The following is a 23,829-nucleotide window of genomic DNA, read 5'->3' as shown; positions in this document are numbered from 1 at the left end:
AAAGTGGAATTGGATAGGGCACACAATCAGGAAAGAAGATGGAGCAATAGAAAGAATGGCTTTGGATTGGAACCCCCAGGGTAGTAGAACAAGAGGAAGGCCAAAAAATACATGGAAGAGAACAGTTTTGGAGGAAATTGCTAGGAAGGGGAAAACATGGAGTGAAGTGAAGAAGTTGGCTACAAACAGGGTCCGATGGAGGCACTTTGTGAATGCCCTATGCTCCTCATGAGGAGATACAAAGTTTGATTTGATTGATTGATTTAATACAAAGATTCAGGATCATTAAGTGGCATTATTCAGCTATGATACTTGGATTTTGCTGTTTGTTTACAGGTATTACATGCTTTACAAATTGCTTCATTCGAATTTTTCTTAAAATCTGTAGCTTTTTGAAGCAGCCTGAAAATATTAATTTTCTGCTTTAGGTGTGTCTATAGTCTAATGGTGCATTTTTAAAGATAGTGGTGATTTTGAATTATTACTAAATACCGGTACCGAATTTTAAGGCTTGACTATATCATTTTAATTAAAATACTATTATCTTCAGCCCAGGGCTATACTCCTTGTACTTTCTGCACCTCTCATACTCGTTATCACAGTTAAACAAAGCAATCAAGTGAAAAAATCTGCTAATAGGCCCTGTAAATCGCTGAATTCCCGCTATTATTAATTAACGGTTTACTGCTCAACAGGGTTTCTTTTAATTATCAAAGTTTAGAAATAAAACATAGAAATGGATTACATGTATTTTGAACTAAAAGTTTAATTGGTATTAAAATCCACTTATTTAATCCATTAATGTAATATACTGTCTTTATAAGCATCAATTTTATTACACTTAATGATGTTATAAAAGACATCGTTGTAAGTCACAGATCCCCGTGTCATTGCCTGGGGAAGTTTTCTATGCAACCTTGAACGTTAGTCTGCCATGTTTTGAAAATTAAGAGAAATACAATAAAATAACTGACGATTATTTACGTTCTGAAGAAAATTACGGCACGTACAAGGGATCACAGTCAGTCTTGTGAAAAAAAGTTTTAATTAAATTATTTTTAACATTAAAGACTCCAGAAAAGTAGGCAGTGGAAAAGTGGACATTTTCGTCGCCACAAGGAACATAAAAAGGTGCCAGAATGGCGACAAGTAGCCACATCTGGCAACTCTGCGTGCTATGGTATTCTGCAGTTTTACGAAGTTTGTAGTCACGGCTGTCTTGATGTCATATTCCAAATATACCGTTAAGTACAGAATCGCTAATATCACTGTTCTATTAACGTAAGTGTTTTTACCACAGAACGCAAAAAGCAGGTGTACTAATTTTATAAATGATTATACTGTACGTAGAGGTATTCTTTCACAAAATATCATTTTGCTATACTTTAGAATACCGCGTAAGTACTTCAGTACTAAGACTGTTCCCCAAATTTAAATATAATAATTAAAACATGTTTTTCATTGATGACACAAGGGTCGCTATATATATAAGTTCATAAAAAAGATATGTCCCCTGGACCAAAAAACTATAAATAAAGCAGTAACGACATATGTAAGTACTTACGCGATATTCTGAAGTTTCCACAATTTCAATATTAAATGTCTGTCACGTCAGAAGGGTAAGGACACATTTCATTGTTAAAGTTTTATATATTGCTTTTGTCCGGAAGTTCAAGATTGTGTATGTAGCCTATATTAAGTTACCATTAATTTGTAATAGGATTAGTCAGTAGTATGTTAATGCATATTACCACCTCTTGTTGCAAAAGGACTAGAGAATGGATAAATAATGACAGACTGAGGTACGTACAGCGTTGAAAAGGAAGTAACATAGGTTTAATTTTTTAATGAAAAAAAGAAAAATATTGTGTACAGCCATAAATTGCAGTATGTAATCACAGAGAAATATTCAGATGAAGTGAAGTTTCCTAAAAATGACATAGTTATTACCTATTATGTCTCAGAAACTAGGAACTTCTGGAATTCTTTACAATTATGTTAACAAAGGAATGAGATTTAGGATTATGCGGATAAATCGCAATATAGCGAACGCCAGTAGGGGAAGTTATCCCCACCCACATGAAATGTGCATTCGACACAACACTCGCCTATAGGCTAATTCACACGAGGATAGTTTACAGGAGTCAAGTGCTTGGAGCAAGTCGACTTTCCTTCAACTTTCCCTGTATGTTATGGTCGAGACAGTCAAGTTGTGACTTGGCGGTCAAGCAGAATTTGAGTTGACGACCCGTCAACTTTTGTGTCCACTTTCCCATCACATGACCAACTTGACTCCACCACTTCCCGCGTGTGAATGCGAACTTGTAGCAACTTGACAAGTAGGAAGTTTGTAGTTTTAGGCCTATTGTCGAAGTAAATAAATAATTATTAATAATGAGCGCTCTTAAGTGGAATTCCAACGATGTCATAAAGTTTTTGGAAGTGTATGAAAATTATGAACTTGTATGGAATATACGGGACAAAGAATATCTCAATAAAAACAAGCGGGAATTATTATTGCAGAAACTAGTCAGTGAACTCGTGGAACAAGGTTTCGAAAACAAAGACGTACAAGTGATTCGAAAAAAGTTAAAAACACTTAAAACAGGACTCATTCTGAGATGTTTCCTATATTCTGCAGGACCTTCTTCAGCTAATTCTTTCAACAAGATATTAGATGCACCGTGCATAATTATTCTACGAATCCATTTCTTAACCCATGTTCTCTTTTTCTTTTTTTCAAGAATATTTTGTAATTCATACAATAACAAGGCGCCAATTAGCTGCACACATGCTTGAATATGTGCTGGTGGCATCTTCAGTTTCACCAAACTAAAAATGCCAGTTCACTATTGATTTTTATTAACTATAACAGAATACAAGAATTCAAACACCACTACGAATACAACATTCAGCGCACGCTTTTTTTCAAGCATGGTTTCAAGTTTATCACAAAATATATAGCATCAAGTTTAGAGGCTTCAGAAACTTGACTCCTGTAAACTATCTCCGTGTGACTGGGGTTTATCACATAGAGTGTCTGGTGAGCTAGTAGGGGAAAAGTGGAAGGGATCGTGGGTGGAGCTTCTATGTTCGCTATATTGCGATTTGCCCGGGATTTACCCAGCTACCGATCAAAAAATACAGTCCACCGCTGTGGAGTAATGGTGACCATGAAACGAGCGGATCCGGGTTCAAATCCTGGTTGGGACATTTTTTCCGGGGTTTTCCCTCAACCCAATAGGAGCAAATGCCGGGTGACTTCCGACGTTTGACCTTGGATTCACTTCGCTGACATCACCTTCATCTCATTCAGACGCTGTATAACCATAGCAGTTGAAAAGCGTCATAAAATAACCAGTACAGTTACCGATCAAAATAAAAATAAGTAAATTCAAGGCATATGAGAAGCCTGAAGTAACCAAACCTGTCACAGCAACTTTCCATCCTTATTGCGTGCGGAATTGGTGATTTTTTAAATTGTATTAGTTTTGAAAAAAAAAAAAAAAAAAAGAAGATCCGCGTCATTCACTTCATTTCCGCATTCAATATTATCGCGATTGGAGGCCTTAAAATTGATATATTGTTATGATTTCCTTCATTTTCATCTTGGCCCATATGGACATCTGTCTAGAATTCTCTGGCCAGAATTCTTTATGAGAACCGTTCATGCGGGCAGATGCAATATGGCCAAATGGAATGTCCTTAATTGAATGGGTACTCGCAAAAACGGGCTAACCACAATTTGCAAATAATGTAAGAAAACATATTTTTGAATTATTGTAAGAACAAAAATATTAGTGCAAGGAAAATAAGGAAAAAACGAGCGTTGAGGTAGTTCCGGTGATTTTGGAAGTGAGAATGGTCGAATTGGTAAGGGATTTCTTGGGGGGGGGGGGAGGTGGACTTCAGAAATTAAGGAAATTGTTCGGAAATGTGGTAAATTACGTGTCAAATGAGAGTTACGTGGTAATGGAAGTGCATACATTGTGAATTCTGGTGAAAGAAATGAACATAAAAACACGACACGATATAATGTGAGGAACGTAAATCTTGTATTAATTCAATAACCACTAGAATGCAATGAAGTACAACAAATAATACCGTACTGAAATACACACAAAATTCCTATATTGTAACTTCATTTCCACGTCGGCCATTATGCTGGCATCACTAAACAAAAATTACGAGGCTTTGAAAATCCTGCAGAGATCAGTTTATGCAGTGCATAATAAAAACCTAAACGAATCTAACCTGTGATAGATTCGTATATATACAAGACATAACAAAAGCCTAAACTAGCCTAACCTAACGTGTAACAGATTCAAATATGCAAGGCATAGCCTGAGTGTACACTAGCGTGGAACTTTCGTAATGTTACGAAAATTATGTTGATTTTACAGAGGAGACAGCTGAAGGTGTGGAAGCGAAGTGGGAAGAGAACTATCTCAGTGCTCGTTCAATCGAAAATAATATCGCAATCTATTATATACACTCACGAAGTTTGAGTTGTGAGTGTACTAGGAACAATAGACTGTGCCGGTACTATTTCGCATTGTCTGTGATGAGGCAATAGTAGCGATCCTAGTGGTTAGCAACTATCTATGGATGCATATTCCCTACGTATTGAGCTTCGTGACTGTATATACTAGATGTGATAATATCATCTTTAGACCGTATGTGATAAAATATTCATGCAAAGGAAAGAATAGTCTATAGTCTTTATTTAATGAGTTGATAAGTCAATTTTTGCGCATTGTTACTACAAATAAGGGTTAGCACGTTTTTTGAGCACCCATTTAATTTAAAATTGTGCAAAGAATACAAATCCGAATGAATCCGTTCCAATTAAAGAGTGCCTACCTTAATTCGGTATTCCCACAGAACGAACCAGGACTCTTTCTATCCCTGCACAACAAGAGTATACATCAGAGCAGCCTCTATCCCTCTGCTGATCTAAACGGGACAGAGTACTTCTAAAATATCTGAAGGATTACATCACAAACTCTAAGGTGAGAAGAATGTAGTGATAAATATTGTCAATTGTGATAGTATTCAAATGTTCGTTGTTAGGTTGTAAACAATTGCTATTAACAAGATGTACATGTATTTAGTTTATTAAATTGTGATAAGAGATCTTTTAGTAATGAGGCTTTAATAAGCTGAAAACATGTAGACCTCCATCTAATAACAATTACTTATAAGCATAACAACGAACATTTGAAGATAGCCATAGCCACATACAATATTTATCACTACACATGATACTCATAACATCCCACTGATTGATACTAAAGACATTATATATTAGTAGGATAGCAGATAATTAAATTGTTACAAAAAATTAGGCTTGTGTTTTTCCCAGATTTTTCATATTCTGCAAATGAATTTCAGTTTCTTAATTACGTCTTTCAGTTGTGATGGATTTGATCAAGATGGAATGCAAAGTCGACCCATTGACTGTACAAACAAGTAACCACACAGATGTAGAAGAGAAAGTTCTTTTACCAGAGGTAAATTGAAAGTTATTAGTTTGCTTCCTACATTAGACATAACATTCTACATAATGACAGAAAGGTACACATTCTCAAAATTATATTGAACAGACATAATCAGAATAAATAAAGCGAAGTCTAGATTTCTTTGTCTTCACTGCTACCACAGTCTACTATATACAGTCGCGAAGCTTGAGGTGTTTTTTTTGCAAATCTCGTGATAAAGTGCTCCAAGCAGTTAGCAACTAGAAACAATAGACTGTCCATGGTCGACTTTGGACTGTGTCGTATTTCTATCGAGTGCTAGCTCGTTGCGTATTTCACATTGAAATGTTCGTTATTGGTTATAATGAAAATGTTAAGGGCTAAAATATAATAATTGGAATAATAATATGGGACAAGGAGGAGACGTTTGTAGTGCTATAAATTGTAGCAACAGTAAGAGAAAGAGGCCAGAGTTATCCTTTTTCCGATTTCCGAAAGATTCAGAAAGGTTCCTGGGTTTCCACAAGAATGCTGTGCAGAAACAAAACTCTTAACAAGTAACATTAAGGAAGCCGTGAAAAAATCAACAAGATTCCAGATGCCGTTGTTATTACTGCAATATGTTATATAAATAATATTGTTAAAATATTAAAATGAAAATAAATCATTACATAACCTTACCGTTTGTTTTAAGTTCGCATTTATAGACTGGGGGGAAAAAAAGACAGACGTATATCACGGCCTGCTGGAGTATAGTAAACACAGAAAACATTTTATAGCAACAATGTTGAAGATAGAAATTTTAGTTTTTAAAAGTTGCCGTCATTGAACAGAAACCAAGATGGAGATTTCATTGCAACTAATTAGAAATTCCTCTTTCAGGTATGTAATAAACGATCTTCGCACAAAATAATGTACGATACATGAGCGGTATGTTTATTTTCATGTTCTCGGAAATTAAAAAAGATCAACTACGTTTCGCTTTCTCAATCTTTTCCTCGAACATGAAAACATCAACATACCGCTCTTGTAGTGCATATTACTATTAATAACCTATTAGCATCTTTTCATATACTCCTAATTTATAATGTGTCTCGTCCACACGTGTGGAGTAACGGTTAGCGCGTCTAGCCGTGAAACCAGGTGGCCCGGGTTCGATTCCCGGTCGGGACAAGTTACCTGGTTGAGGTTTTTTCCGGGGTTTTCCCTCAACCCAATATGAGCAAATGCTGGGTAACTTTCGGTGTTGGACCCCGGACTCATTTCACTGGCATTATCACGTTCATCTCATTCAGACGCTAAATAACCTTAGATGTTGATAAAGCGTCGTAAAAAACCTACTAAAATAAATAAAATAATGTGTCTCTGTTCTTCAGGAAATTAATGTATTGAATCAGTACCCAACTCAGATGAAAACAGAACTTGAGGAATACAACTATGATGTCACTTCAGATTTTACATCTGAGGAAACTGCTGTGCCAATTACTTTTGAAGTGGTGAAGTGTGAAGCTGTGGTAAGTGGAGATCATAGAGCTCTGTAGCTCTTTTTTAAATTTTTTACATGTATTCTATTCTTCTTTATAAAACAGTTATATTACCGGTTGTTCTGTATGGTTGTGAAACTTGGACTCTCACATTGAGAGAGGAACAGAGGCTAAGGATGTTTGAGAATAAGGTACTTAGGAAAATATTTCGGGCTAAGAGGGATGAAGTTACAGGAAAATGGAGAAAGTTACATACCATAGAATCCCAGTTGGCGCAAGTTATCTGGTTGAGGTTTTTTCCGGGGTTTTCCCTCAACCCAATACGAGCAAATGCTGGGTCAAGGTACGGTCACACGTCGCTACTTTTGCAGCGCTGCAGTGCAAAAAACTGCGCAACTCTCGTACTGCGACATGTGAACAACGGTGCAGCCCGAAAAGTAGCGGCTGCCGAACCTGCTGCTCGCTACTTTTCCATGCTGCGTGCAGCTTAAAAGTAGCGACGTGTGAACAGGGTTCTCAGGGTTGCAGCCGCAGCATTTTTGATATCAGTTTTGTTGAACTTTTGCTGCGGTTGCGACCAGTGTTGCCACCCAAATGTGCCAATGATACTTTTATTGTTTGGATATACGGTACCGGTATTTTAATGTTAAATGTGATGAAAATAAATTATTTGTAACAGTTATTAATTACACAACACAGTCTGAGCATATTTGCTGACGATTTTTTTAATTTTCTGTAGGTAGTTTCAAACAGGAGGGTTGCCAACATTGATTACGTGAATATGCTGTTGGTTATCATTTAAGTATGTAGGCGTTTTTAAAAGCTTTATAGTAACAATAATGCCAATTTCTGAATACTAATTAGGACAGAAAAGCAAATAATAGATAAGTAAGCTTTCGCATGAGTTTCTTAATAATGCGAACATAACCACAAAATGTATATTGAGAAGTCAACACGGAGATGGAAACCTGCAGCATGACTGCAGCTGCAAAAGTAGCGCCTTGTGTGTGAACAGACTCGCAACCTCCAGTTGCAACTTTTGCTGCACTCGGGTTGCGCAGCATGAAAAGTAGCGTGCAGCGCGCTACTTTTGGCTTACGTGTGAACACGACACGCAACTTTTGCAGCTGCAGTACAAAAGTTGCACAGCAAAAGTAGTGACGTGTGACCGTACCTTAACTTTCGGTGTTGGAGCCCGAATTCATTTCACTGGCATTATCACCTTCATTTCATTCAGATGCTAAATAACCTGAGATGTTGATACAGCATCGTAAAATAACCCAATAAGTACACAACATAGAACTGCACACATTGTATCCTTTGCCTGACATAATTAGGAATATTAAATCCAGACGTTTGAGATGGACAAAGCATGTAGCACGTATGGGCGAATCCAGAAATTCATATAGAGTTTTAGTTGGGAGGTCGAGACGTAGATAGGAGGATAATATTAAAATGGATTTTAGGGAGGTGGGATATGATGACAGAGACTGGATTAATCTTGCTCAGGATAGGGACCAGTGGCAGGCTTATGTGAGGGCAGCAATGAACATCCGGGTTCCTTAAAAGCCATTTGTAAATAAGTAAGTAGGCCTCAGCACATGTGTGGACTTCGGTCCTACATTCATAGCCATCTATGACGTAGTGCAGAGGGCGGGCACTAGAGAGAACCCAAGAGTTGGAACTTAAACTGAGACGATTCTTGTCGACGCCGAGATGGGTATCCAGTGTGGCTTAGTGGATAAAGCATTAGCACGTAGAGCTGAAAACCCGGGTTCAAATCCCGGTGCCGGAGAGAATTTTTCTCTGTTCCATTACTCTTTCATCGTATTCAGAATTTTAGCCAGTAAAGTATACTTCTGCTTAGTTTATTCCCTATTTGTAACATTCTTTTAACCTCAAAACTAAAGAAATTTTTTTTTTTTTTTCTAACAACTACGAATTAGTGAAACTCTGAAAATATTGAGAATAGGACCATGTTTATATGATAGTTTTTGCTCAGGGTGTCTTTCGAAATACCTCCATTAGTAGTGTTAACTCGTGAATCATTCTGTATATTGTTTTGCTTTGAAATCGTCCATATTATCACCCTTCAACATATGGTCTTTTCCTCCTGAACCATCCTATATAATGTTTCGTGACGCAGGGAAATACTTATACATTGTTAGGTTGATGTGAATTCTATAAAATTGGTAACTGGAAAGAGAGAAAAAAATTGCTTTATAGATTATTTCTGTGTCATCAGTTAGTTCCATTCTTATGTTACATTGAACAGAATAGCACCGTTCAAAATCTGCCCCCCCTCCCCCTGAAGTGTCTTTATGCTCGGATTTAGAATTTAAATGCAGGTCTTTGGTATAAAATGGAATGGATTATTTCTTCATGTATAATTTTGCTCTCTTTTCTCTTATTTACTATCCTTTTCAGGAAGAATCGCGTGATTTGGACACAGTGAAAGAAGAACTGAAGCTGGAAGTAACAGCAGAGGAGAACGAGGTGTTGTCTGAAAGGTGAGGCAATTGTGCGAGACTTGAATTGTTTACTTATGGTATAAAGTTGTAATGTGTGGAAGTAATTGATACTGATGCTGACAGCGTAATATATTTGGTACACAAATCCCGTAAAATACAAGGTGGACCGCTCGAATATACGTAATTTCAATTGTATGTGATTGGTGAACAGTTGAAAAATGAAGATAGAACCCAACGGTAACATTTATATGAAAGGAAAACTCAGCAAGTTTCGAATCCTATCGGTAGACGGTGCACAGACACGGTTTCTTTTCGTAGATTGTATTGATTGCCAAAATGGCGACACCGCAGATGAAAGTGCAAGTTGTGTTGTGGTATGCGGAGATTAAATAAATTTTTAGAGTTCAAAGGGAGTATCGGCGAGTGTTTAACCATGATGCTCCAACTGCTAAAAGCACGATACATTTTTGGCTACAGGATCAGTGTTGAAGAAGCATGGTGGTGGTCGTAGAACATCCGACGAAATGGTTGTAAATGTTCAAGCCACGTGTGAGCGAAGCCCACGGAAGTCATTAAGAAGAGCTTCGCGGGAACTTCAAGTACCAAAATCAGCATTGCAACGAATTGTCCACAAACGTCTCAAACTGTACACATACAAAGTGCAGTTCATGCGACGTCTGGAGCCGGATGACAAACCCAAACGAGTGGAATTCGCCAATACGATTTCTTTTTCTGGGGCTACGTCTAAGGTAACGTGTATGGCACTCCAGTCAGAGACCTTCGTGTTCTTCGGGACCGCATCATAGTGGCTATTGAGAGAATTCCAGAAGACGTGCTCCACCTTGCTTGGCAAGAAATCGTTCATCGCCTCGATATCGTCACAGTGACAGCTGGAGCTCACATAGAGATATGGTGATGTGCATATCGAAACTTGTTGAGTTTTCCTTTCATATGAACGTTACTGTAGGTTTCTATCTTGAACTGTTTACCAGTCACATACAATTGAAATTAGGTACATTCGAGCGGTCCACCTTGTATATTGAAATTAACAGTACATGTCTACTAACATCACTGCCATACACTCCTTGTTTTTGCCCCTATATGTTATTATTCGAAAGTTCTTCAGTTCGTTGGACATATTTGAATGCCAGTCTCGTATACATCCCATATTTACTCGAATTCAATGCGCATTTTTTCAGCTGAATTTAGTCTCCAAAATCGGGGTGCATATTAGAATCGATGGCGCACTAGATTCGTATGCAAACTCGAAAATTCTGCTAATCGTTCTACTTAGGTTCTCTGTGTGCTTCAGTTCTGTTCAGGTTACCCATTGCTCGTCGTTCCTCAACATTCCTCACTTCGTGCGATTTCGTATTTTTGTAGGTATTGTTGTTGATAGTAAAAACTCGAAAGTGAGGTTAGATTTCGTGCTGAAAACCACGGAAACAGGCAGGCTGCAGGAGAATTCAGTGTGGCAGTGAGCAACATTCGTTTATGGCGCCAACACAGACTGGCGATATTTGCTTCTTAACTTCTTAAGTGACCAGGAAGAAGTTCTCTGGCCCACAAAAAGAAAGGCATCATCCTGAGGTAGAGGATTTGAAATTCATTTAAATGTCATATTGAGAGGTCAGATAAGTTCGAGAATTATAGTATCAAATAGTCTGTTTTATTTGCAGTCTATCACTTATCGAGCTATGGCAGCAGAAGTAGATTCTGTTACATCATTACAATATATTAATATTTATCAGGAATATTTTCGACTTTTTTATGTAAGTCTTCTTCAGGTGAATGTAATTTACTAACAGACAAGTACAATTGAACGTAGCTGAAAAGATATCAAGATAAAAAACACAAGTAAAAATTCACAAGTAAAAATTTAACCTTGCTTGCTCAGTTTAAAGAGGTTAAATGGCGTCAAACATAGTATTAAATTAAATTAAAGCATTAGATAGAAACATACCGCAGAGGAATTTTTCATAGTAAAAAAACCATAATCGTAACATTTTTTTATCCGATGCCACCAGGTTGTCTTTTCGACATTTCTGGTCTTCTCTCCTGGCCATGGCTTAATTGTAACCCACTTCTGAGGCTGGGGCGCCTGGAAGGCGGAGTTACATTACCCCGATGATGTGATAGGATGATTATGATAATGTAGTGCCAGGAGAGGTCTTAAATCTAAACTTAACCTAAATTCCAGACCATGGACGAACACAGGAATAATCCCCTTTAAGGAAAAATTCCTGTGCTCTAACCGGGAATCGAACCCGGTGCCTAATAAAAATAAGAAAGTCTATTTCTCGTTCTGTGTATATGGTGAAATCCTGTTTTAACATTTCCGTTTTTAAGGAATACTCTGTTAAGTCCCAGCCAAATTTTTATAAGAATAATGTACTTAATTCCCGCTTTTAAGGGCGTGATTAACACCGTCTTCAAATCATCCCATGTTCAGAAACATACAACGCTAAAGGTATATAAAACACTAGCTCGACCGGTCCTCACCTACGGTAGCGAGGCATGGACAATCAGAAATGCTGATGAGCAAAGGCTGACGACAGCTGAAATGAGGTTCATGAGACGAACAGCGGGATGCTCTTTGCTGGAACACCGTAAAAATGTGGACATATTGCAGGAACTCAAAATGGATCCTATAGTTAATTTTGTTCAACAATATCGACTTCAGTGGAAAAAAACATGTCGAAAGGATGGATCGCACTAGATGGCCTAAACAGATTCTTACTTATGTACCAAGAGGAAAGAGGAAATTGGGAAGACCACGCAAGCGCTGGCATGAGACCGTAACAGATCCTGTAGGGTCTAATACGTGAAGGACATCATGATGATGATGATGATGATGATGATGATGATGATGATGATGATGAAGGGGAGAGGATGGTATTTTATGGTGAAAAATGAGTAAATTTAAAAAAAAAAAAAAAATTTTCTTTAAAATACTCTGTGATATATGTGGAATGCATAGCATAACATTTTGTAGGTATTTGTGCCCTTATCGGATGTTGAGTCATAATATACAACTGCTCAATGAACAGACACCAAATTTACATAAACCCCTATATCATATTATAGAATAACTGCTTATTGATTAGTTTAGCCTGTCATTTCCTTTCCGTTGCTCTGTTCATATAAAAACTCACTAGCTCAGTCTACCATGTAATGCCAAGATGAGAAGGCTACAACCTCTGAAAGCCTCCACTGTACACTTTTCGTGAGTATTAATATTTAATTTTAAAGCTTTTTTAGGCTTTAATCACTTAATTCTAACAAAATTCTTAAAACATCCTTTGACTAATTTTTTCAGATATTAATGCCTCTCATTGCGGCGAAAGACAGAATGATTTTACATCTACCTTCTACAGAATTCCAATGTGTTGAACATTGTATTACAAATTAACAAGCCTCAGCTTTCATTTAATATATTTTAAACCATTTTAATTCTTCAACTTCGGCACATTGTTTGTCATTTAAAATATACTGTCTCTAATTACAACCATATTTTACTGGAATGTTTTTATCTAATGCTTTAATTTAATTTAATACTATGACGCCATTTAACCTCTTTAAAATGAGCAAGCAAGGTTAAATTTTTACTTGTGAATTTTTACTTGTGTTTTTTTATATGTGTTTTTTATCTTTATATCTTTTCACCTACGTTCAGTTGTACTTGTCTGTTAGTAATTTACATCACCTGAAGATGACTTACATTAAAAAAGTCGAAAATATTCGTGATGCATATTAATATATTGTAATGATGTAACAGTATCTACTTCTGCTGCCATAACTTGATAAGTGATAGACTGAAAATAAAACAGACTATTTCATATTATAATTTGAAATTCATACAAGAGAGGAAGAAAAATGGGCTCCTTGTGACTAATGACACAATTAAATGTACTGATGAAGATAATGAGGTGACTACATTTCGTGATGTATCAAGGCAAGTGTAGATAGATAGACTGGTAGAGAAAATTAAATTTTGGACCAGTTTTGCAGCTTCGCATTACATTCGCCAGCCAGGAAACATATATTTTTTTTTATTTCAAGCCTTTAAAAACTGAGATTCACATTATATTTAGTGCTTTTTCTTCTATTAGCATCAAAATGACAATAGATGAAAAAGCACTGATCCAATATGAAATCTTATCAGATTACCAGGAAACAATTGGCACTCATACAGTCCTAACTCAAAAAAGTTTCATATCCATGGTTCAAGAATTAAAACAGAAAATCATCATCCCGAATTTAAAAGAAAACTTACAAATTAAACCAAATCCTTTAACTCTATTAAATATAGAGTATAATCTAAATTTAATAGAAGAAATACTGAAATCAGAAGTAAACACTGAAATACTGAAACAATTGTCTTTAGAGACAATTAATATGAGGAACCCTCCACAAAACTGGCTTCATTTTTACACCAACAGATCCTTGATCTCCAAGAAACAAAGTGCCAGTGCAGGTGTTACGTGCAGTCTCTTCTCATTTTATAGATCTCTTGGATGTGGAACAAGTTTTGATGGAGAAATCATTGCAATAAGTGAAAGTCTCAGGAATCTTTTATGCCACATTAATAAATTTTAGAATTCAGTTATATTGTAGACTCCAAAGCAGCTCTTCTATCAATAGTCTCTAAACACACACCTTCATCTCAAACAGCAGAAATAACTGAAATGCTCTCTCAATTAATATCACTCAATAAAAGAATTGTATTCCAATGGATACCATCCCATTGTGGAATCCTGGCAAACGAGAATGCGGATGCTTTAGCAAAGAAGGGCAGCACTGCTACTTACAGACCTGTTACTAAATCTACGTATTACTCTGTAAAAAGATTTATTAAATCTACATACTTAGACTTCAACAAACAAAATTACAGACCTGTTACTAAATCTACGTATTACTCTGTAAAAAGATTTATTAAATCTACATACTTAGACTTCAACAAACAAAATTTGATAACACAATCCCAAGGGAAAAAATGGAACTCTCTGCATCATAATCCACAGTTAATTCCCGATTAACCACGAAAATCGTCTGTAGCTGCATTTAGATTGGCAACAGGCCATGATTGTTTGGCCAAACACCTACATAGAATTGGAATATATCAGTCCCCTAACTGCCCATTGTGCAACTCAAACCAAGAGATGGATTCGGAACACCTCAAAATCTGTGCTTCAGTGGCTGGTCAAGATAATATCTTTGAAAAATATTGGAGTGCAAGAGGTCAAATGACTTTATTGTCAAACGCCTGGCATTAGGAAACAACAACAACAACATTATATTCGATGGCGCATTAGATTTAAGTAAATACGGTGTTATGTTTCTGTAGGTATTTGTCTCCAGCATTCTCAATTGTCGTTTGTCATCTGCTTTAGAAATCACATCTGATCTATCCTTACTACATGATGAGCTCATTAATTTGGTCTTCCTTTCATTTGGTGTTATAATACACTAGTCATTCAAAAATTAGTGGCAACACTTCAGTTAAGAACAAGAACTAATTTATTCACGATGTCGACATATGTATACTTTTTTCTCTGTAAGAAAAATCCTAATGTAAACATGAGTACGTTGCTGTCATACCCGTGATTGGCTCCCAGTCGAAACACTCACATGACGCAGGAAAATATAGTTCGTATTTGGAAACCACAATCTTGTATTATTTGAAAATAAAACATTGAATTCTAGTTGTTAAATACGATGAAACATTTAACTTTACTCATATGTAAAATGCTATGTAAAAGAAAAACTACTTTTATATTTTGTTATGTACTATGAACGCGGATGAATACCGACAGTAATACCGAGGTAGTCTGTTCTTGTAACAAGCTGGCGTCACTTGAGCTCGTACCGTAGTTGTTCACTTAAGCACGTGGTACTGAAGTATGGCTTTTGCATCCTCAACTGTCCATTGTGAAGACATAAGACTTAAAAATAATTTAATTACAGTAATTATAAAGTAAATGTTTCCTAAGCAAACGAATGCATAGTAGTGAGGTTAGGCCTACTTGACGAGTAACGAGAAATGTTTAACATGAAACAGAATGTACACCAGTAGGCGGGAACATGTACTGAGAATCTATGGCGCCAAACAGCGGCCAATGAAGCCTCACTTCAGTCACGTGCTATTGTTTACATTAGGATTTTTCTTACAGCGAAAAGATTATAGGGTTCTTAAAAGAAATCTCTTTCTGTATCACGTACAAGTCGCAACATCTCTGGAAGGTGAGTGAAGCCATCCAGTCAATTTGCTCTAACCTTCTAACTGACTCATTTAGAAAGTGATAGAAAACAAAAGATGAGAAAACAAATGAATGAGGTGTATAAACAATTGAATTCTCTTTCATGTTTAAGTATAAAAATATAGAGATACAGTTTGAAATTTCAAAGTCAGGTGGCTAAGGAGTGGGGGGGGGGGGGTGTAATCTAAAAATCAATGAAGCCTGGTTTCAAACTTCCCTCAATATCTAAATTGTCGTGTTTCTTTTGAAATTGAATTCAATATAAATAATTATTTATTTAGACTGAGATGTTTTGAAATGAAAGTCCTATATATATTTAGTTAAGGATATTTGTATATGATAGTAAAACACTTCACATTATATAAAAGGAAAATCCATAGAAACAATCAAATGTTTTTTTTTTTTTTTTTTTTTAAGTTCAAAGGGGCTTACGCCCCTCTTTGGAATAAAATGTCAGTACAATGTAGGATAACACATTAACTTTGAACATTGACATTGTTTGTGCCGCTTTACATTTTTTTTTTTTAAATGACCAGCCTCATGGTCTAGTGGTCAGAGCTTCTGGCTATAGTTCATGAAGTCCCGGGTTGGATTCCCGGTTAGAGCACAGGAATTTTTCCTTAAAGGGGATTATTCCTGTGTTCGTCCATGGTCTGGAATTTAGGTTAAGTTTAGATTTAAGACCTCTCCTGGCACCACATTATCATAATCATCCTATCACATCATCGGGGTAATGTAACTCCTCCTTCCAGGCGCCCCAACCTCAGATGTGGGTTACAATTAAGCCACAGCCAGGAGAGAAGACCAGAATTGTCGAAAAGACAACCTGGTGGCATTGGATAAAAAAAAACATTTTTTAAATATTTTAATTCAGGCCGGTATTGATAAATTAGCAAGCAACTGCCAGACTTTTACAAGATAGTGTTAGAGGGTTAGGTGAAGGGATAACCAAATGACGTGAGGCCGAGAATCGTAAATAATTGAAATCTTTTCACGTATTCTTCGGCTTCACGTCACTTAGATATCACCTCAACTAACCCAATAACCTTGTCAGATACATTGTATAAGACCAGTGATCCTTTGTTAATTATCTCTTATCTTTGCAAGATATTTGTTTGAAGAAACGTTTTGATTGTCCAACTAAATTAATTTATTCTGAATTTAACGTATTTAATATTGAACAAATTTATAAATATACTCTGTTAAAATTTTCTCATAAAAATCGTAATCAGTCTATATTACAGGCACATAATCATGAAACAAGACGAAATAATAATTCAGCATTAGTAGAACCAAACTAAATGTTTCACATCTGCTGGTCTAAAGCATAGCATTAATTTTGGCCCTCGTTTGTATAATTCTTTAGCTAAATTACACCCAGAACTTCTAACATGTAACCCACTAAAATATAACAAGAAAATGAGAAACGTCAATTTGATTAAATAAATTTATAGCTTATGTGTATGAATTAATCAGCCTATATTATAAGTTATTTGTATTCTATAATTTTGGAATTTATATAGTTTTTTTTATAAATTGTCCTACTTTATTTACGTACGATATTATTCTTCTCTATGTTAGTATTATATTATATAAATTCATTGCCGCTGTTATTTTAATTTTTATTTCCTATTTTATTACATTTTCTATATTCCTCATATTAATATAGGCCTATTATATTATATAATTTCACTGTAGCTGTAATTTTAATTTTAGTTCCTATTTTATTTTATTTTGTATATTCTTTTATATGCCTATTAATAATACATCTGAATTGCGACCGAACACGAGCACTGCTCATTCGGTCCTCAAATTTTGTTAATATTACTGTATCTCCTTTTTTATATTGATTGTATTATTTTACTTCTATTTCTATAGTTGTAATTATCTTCTGTATTCTGTATTTTGATTGTTGATAGCAAAACGTGATTTTCATAGATAGCTTTTGAAAACCCTTTACATTTCTACGTCTTTCTGTGTTTCTTTTTAAGGTCGGAGAAAACTACCATTCAGTTTATGAACAGTTTACTGTAGCCTGTAGTTTACAAGTCATCTGATTACTAGTCACTAGTATAGACTTGAGCTTAGGGACATGGCCTAATTACATTATGACTAATTACAAAGATATAAAGTATAGATTTTCATACGAGTAATGTAATGAATTACAGCCTGATATATGATACTCAATTCTACAACTTCAAGCCGAATTCTTATACCTGTCATATGTGTAAATATTTATTTTAATTTTATACAGGGTGATTCACGAGGAAAGGTAAAAAATTTGAGATGTGAATTCTGAAGTCATTCTGAGTCAAGAAGTTCATATGAATATGGGTCCGTTTTCGAATGGTTACGGAGATATGGTTCTTTGATTTCACAAAAACTTCTGGGATTCTATTGTACTAACTCGCATTTAGTGGCAGATAACGGGCAAATTTAAAGTTTATATTCATGTATGCATACACAACTAATATTCTAGACGTCGGGGTCGATGTTTCTGCACATTTTCAAAGGTACCTCCTTCTGCTTCAAATGCACTGTTGTGCTCGGGCGTGAATCGCGCTCGTCCCTCGGGACAGCTGTTCGTGACCATTCTTTATGCTCCGTGCAGCATCCAAAATACGGTCGATTAGCGCCTCTCTCGTTTGCAACGTTGTTTTGTATACCAAGTTTTTCATCCAACTCCATAGACAGTAAATACTCTTCGATCTATTACCCTTCTGTTCGGAAAGCGTCGTTCATATTCAACAACGGCACGCAAGGAACTTCCATCACACAGACCATAAACATACACAATATCGACGTATTCTACAGTCGAAAATTTATAAGGCATCTTGAAAAACACAACTTAACACTTCCGATATCTGTACCTGTATAACTATTGTACTGTGGGTAGGGACAGGAGATTTATAATGCCCCACCACCCGGTTAGTGAGGTGAATGAACTTCTCTTACTACACATCGCTCACAATATCGATTCCAATGTTACGTCATTCATTGCGATCGGTGACTTTGTCTCACATCTCATGCCAGCAGCATATGATAATGTCTGATACACATTGGAGCGAGACGTTTTACCAAACAAAAATGCATCTAGCTCCACCATCTTTCGAAAGAGGACCTGTACTTACTTTTAAGGAACCCGGAGGTTCATTGTCGCCCTCACATAAGCTCGCCATTGATCTCTATCCTGAGAAAGATTAATCCAGTCTCTACCATCATATCCCACCTCCCTCAAAGTCATTTTAATATTATCTTCCCATCTACGTCTCGGCCTCCCCAAAGGTCTTTTTCCCTCCGGCCTCCCTACTAACACTCTATATGCATTTCTGGATTCGCCCATACGTGCTACATGCCCTGCCCATCTCAAACGTCTGGATTTAATGTTCCTAATTATGCCAGGTGAAGAATACAATGCTTGCAGCTCTGTGTTGTGTAACTTTCTCCATTCTCCTGTAACTCCATCCCTCTTAGCCCCAAATATTTTCCTAAGAATCTTATTCTCAAACACCCTTAATCTCTGTTCCACTCTCAAAGTGAGAGTCTAAGTTTCATAACCATACAGAACAACCGGTAATATAACTGTTTTATAAATTCTAACTTTCAGATTTTTTGACAGCAGACTGGATGATAAAAGCTTCTCAACCGAATAATAACACGCATTTCCCATATTTATTCTGCGTTTAATTTCCTCCTGAGTGTCATTTATGTTTGTTACTGTTGCTCCAAGATATTTGAATTTTTCCACCTCTTGAAAGGAAAAATCTCCAATTTTTATAGTTCCATTTCGTACAATATTCTGGTCACGAGACTTAATCATATACTTAGTCTTTTCGGGATTTACTTCCAACCCTATCGCTTTACTTGCTTGAAATAGAATTTCCGTGTTTTCCCTAATCGTTTGTGGATATTCTCCTAACATATTCACGTCATCCCCATAGACAAGAAGCTAATATAACCTGTTCAATTCCAAACCCTCTATGTTATCCTGAACTTTCCCGAAAAACGACCTATGTTCATATGAACTTTACCACTAAAAATGACCAAAGATATCGTATCCTAAATATTTTACATTTCCTCGTGAATGACTCTGTATACTGATGGTATATTCTCATCACAGGATTGCAGATACACGTGTTTCATCAGAGTACGATTTTATTCGAAATGAAGAGCATGTGACTATACCAATGGGTCACAAATATTCTTTATCCCCGGTAAGAAATGTGCAGTCACCTACAAACAGGAAAAGATCCCAGTGTGATGTGTGTGGAAAGAATATTTCCCGTAAATATATGAAATGTCATCTACAGCAGCATACTGGCCAGAACACATTCAAATGCGATATCTGTGGGAAATTTTTCTCCGGAGCGCAATCCTTGAATGCTCACCAACGCCATCATACCGGTGAGAAACCTTTCAAATGCGGTGAGTGCGGTGTTAGTTTTACTTACGCGTGTTCTCTAAAAAGACACGAACTCCATCATAGAGGCGAGAAACTCTTGCAATGTGATGCGTGCGGAAGGCGTTTCTTGCGATCTCGTTCGCTGAACTTGCATGCTTGCCGGCCCATGAGTGAGAAACCATTCAAATGTGGTGTCTGTGGAAAGTGTTTCTCGAGGGCCTATTCACTGAAGGTGCATGGACGTGTACATACTGGCGAAAAAACATCCAAATGCAATGTCTGCGGGAAATATTTCGCGAATGAGAGGAATCTGAAAAATCATAAATTGCAGCACACTGGTGGGAAAACACTCAAATGCGAATTCTGTGGGAAGTGCTTCAAGCGATCGTGTAATCTTGAAGTCCATGAACGCCGACATAACGGTGAGAGACATTTCAAATGCGATGTCTGTGGAATGTGTTTCACGCAGTCGTATTCCCTGAGGAAACACGAGCGCAGCCATACTGGCGAGAAGTCATTCCAGTGCGAAGTCTGCGGAAAATGTTTCGCGGGAATTAAATCCCTAAAGTGCCATGAGTGCCAGCACACCGGCGGGAAAACATTCAAATGCGAAGATTGTGGAAAGTGCTTTACTCACTTATATTCCTTAAAGTTGCATGAGTACCAACATACTGGCGAGAAACCATTCAAATGTAATATCTGTGGAATGTGTTTCTTGCTCCCACGTTCTCTAGCAGCACATGAACGCCAACATTCTGACATGAAAACTTTCAAATGCGATATCTGCGGAGATTGCTTCTCTCAAACGACTCTCCTAAAAATTCACGTTCTCCAGCATAAGAATGAGAACGTTCTGAAATGCGTTGTATGTGAAAAATATTTTCTGTATCGTTCAGATCTCAAAAACCATATGGTCAAGCATACTCGCGAAAAGCGATTCAAATGCGATGTTTGTGGAAACTGCTTCTCTCATTCGAGTAGTCTAAGATACCACGAACGGCAACATATTGGGGAGAAGCCTTTCAAGTGCGATTTCTGTGGCAAATGTTTCTTGCAATCGAATCAACTTGTAAACCATGAACGCATTCATACGGGTGAGAAACCATTCAAATGTGATGCTTGTGAAAAGTGTTTCCGACAGAAGGCAAAACTTGCAAGACATTTTTTATTCAAGCATACGAACTAGGATGCTTTCGCATGTGATCTTTGTAGAGCGATTTTCTGATCACGAATGCAATAAAATTCCTGTAAGCTCATAAGCTGGTGGGAAACAGTTGAATTGCAACATTTGCGTAATTTTTTTTAGGGCTGGGAAACTGAATGCATCATGCTGCTATGGCAAACATCGGCATCTTTGCTACATTTGCAATCGAAAATATTATGTCTTCAGAAAATTTGTTAGCAATAAGTTTGGAGGCAATAATTATGCCGGTCATTTAGTGTTTAGAGACAAGTTTAGGACTTCTTTTTCTAGTAGAAGGGAAGCGCTAAATAGGGTATATCTAAGTGAGCCATTGATGGCATTTGCCATATATGGGTCATTTGCGGATTTTGTATAACAAATGATGTCCATCAATTCTTACCCTTCCCATTATTGCATTTATAACGATAGAGTTATAAATTCCTGACAGTGAGTAGTTTCAATACTGATGTAGTAAACGTCACAAGAATTATTTCCTTCATGTGAAATATTTCACGAGAATAAAATAAAATTCTCATACTGACAGCTAAAATGCAGTGTCCATACTAGTTAAGTTTTTAAAATGGAGCATGATTATGTCCACATAAAGGTTTGTTTAATAATGTAATTGAGTTAAAAATTAAAGAGACATTTGGTATTATCAAAACTTCTTCATTTATGTCTGAGTTTATATTTCCTTAAATATGATTACATAATTACTCTAGTCCAGTAAGTCAGTCAGGTCTGTTACACCATTATGTTCCTTTGGATACACAGTTGTCAGCACAAGCCAAGATGATGCACAAAGACCCATTTTGATTATACTGCTACGTTCACTCATTTTTATTTGGCGAGTTTGTGTGTCATACTCTTGCTTTATGTTTTAGTCTAAGCTTGCATTTTTACTCTGTCAGATCTGTTTGTGTTGTGTTTTCCACAAATAACAAGATCAAGAGGACATAATAGTACATGTGTCCAGTATTTAAGTTGCTATTTTGAAGATTTTTAAGCAAAAAAATTTTAGGTTCGCACATGCTTGTTTGCTCTATCAAGTCTGTTACCTGTCAGATCTGTTACTCCATGTCATGTCTGTTACATCATTCAAAACAGTGCTGTAAAGCAAGGTGAGTGTACAGTGGCTGATTACTTTGGCAGAGACATTGCACTATATTAATACATGCAGAATATGTACTAAATAGTTCTTTAATTTTGACGTTCTCAATCGTCCATTTGTTTACAATTTTTGCAAATGAGCCGTGTATAGTTCGTCAATTCTACATTGGCCAGATGAATGACAGTTTAAGAGTGAAAGGAAAATGTACACCCTTGCAATTTGTGCATACCGACCTTTTTTTTTTTTTTTTTTTAGGTTTCAAGTAAAATTACGTGCTGTACAATACTTACGACGTAGATAATTTATGGTGCAATATTTGAAGTATGAGATAATATAATTTAAGTGATTTCAAAAATCGAGTGTTTATAAACCTGTTTTCATACTCCAAAATATTAAAAAATATATATCAGTAGTTTGGAATTATTCATTACGTGAGGGAAGAAAAATAATTATTGTTGAACTAATTAGATATTTTACAATACGCATGTTTAATATTACAGTTTTGAAGAAAACCACTTATAAGAATCTATTTCAATACGAACACAGAGTTATAGATTTTACGTATGGTATGATAAATTTAACATTCAACATAAGAAAGTTGTGACATGTATGTATCCCAAGATTGTAGTGCTAAAGGTCTTCGGTACAAATTACACAAGTCCGGCGTTCCAGACTACCTATGCAACTTAATGGCTAGTTTCTTGTCAAATCGCACATTCTCAGTCAGAGTGGGTTTTACTCACTCCTCTGGCGTTGCACAAGGCTCTATCTTAGGTCCGATATTATTCATTGTATATACTTCGGACATTCCTGCAACAACAACTGCACAAATTGCTATGTATGCAGACGATACAGGTATTTATGCAACCTATCGCAACATTAACATAGCCTCAAATCACCTTCAGGAAGCCTTAAACATCATATGCCCTTGGCTTGAAAAATGGTGCATCGCATTGAACTACAATAAATGCGAAGAAATGATATTTACTTTGTGTCGTCCTGCTAATCCTCCATGCATAATTCTTTCAACCAACGTGATACCGTGGAAACCAAAGGATGAAGCTGTAAAATATCTTGGAGCAAACTTAGATCGCTGTCTATCATGGAAACATCACATCAACAACAAACTTAAATTGACCTATTTAAGACTCACTAAATTATATCCGCTTCTGAACAAGAAATCATCTCTAAAGCTACAAAATTGCATGCTACTTTACACATCTCTATTACGACCTCTACTGCTTTATGCCTGTCCTGTTTGGGGAGAAGCTGCAATAAGTGAAATTAAACACATCCAGTCATTTCAAAATAAACTCCTACGAATTTCACTCAATTCTCCTTGGTTTATCCGTAACAGCCAACTACACAGAGAAACTGATATTGACACAATCAAACAGTTTATTCATTCACAAGCTAAGAAGTTCTATAACAACCTAGA

The 23,829-nt window shown here is 36.4% G+C and overlaps 1 protein-coding gene across 3 annotated transcripts; it reads left to right on the top strand.

Moving 5' to 3' along the window:
* Positions 1-1,192: 1,192 nt before the first annotated feature.
* LOC138691807 (zinc finger protein 227-like) lies at positions 1,193-22,630 on the top strand. 3 transcript variants are annotated; one of them, XM_069814256.1, is made up of 6 exons: positions 1,193-1,281; positions 4,885-5,012; positions 5,416-5,513; positions 6,857-6,994; positions 9,392-9,474; positions 19,816-22,630. In XM_069814256.1, exons 3-6 carry the CDS (start codon positions 5,421-5,423, stop codon positions 21,281-21,283), a joined length of 1,782 nt encoding a protein of 593 aa, XP_069670357.1. In that variant the 5' UTR covers positions 1,193-1,281; positions 4,885-5,012; positions 5,416-5,420; the 3' UTR covers positions 21,284-22,630. The 3 variants fall into 3 exon arrangements, with proteins under 3 accessions (XP_069670357.1, XP_069670355.1, XP_069670356.1); XM_069814254.1 differs by having other exon boundaries at positions 1,250-1,342; XM_069814255.1 differs by lacking the exon at positions 1,193-1,281 and adding an exon at positions 1,288-1,352.
* Positions 22,631-23,829: the final 1,199 nt, after the last annotated feature.

The sequence above is a fragment of the Periplaneta americana genome, chromosome 16, assembly GCF_040183065.1.
Source record: "Periplaneta americana isolate PAMFEO1 chromosome 16, P.americana_PAMFEO1_priV1, whole genome shotgun sequence".
Taxonomy (NCBI): Eukaryota; Metazoa; Arthropoda; class Insecta; order Blattodea; family Blattidae; genus Periplaneta; species Periplaneta americana.
The sequence above is the reverse complement of the archived record's forward strand: the minus strand, read 5'-3'. Positions and strand labels throughout refer to the sequence as shown.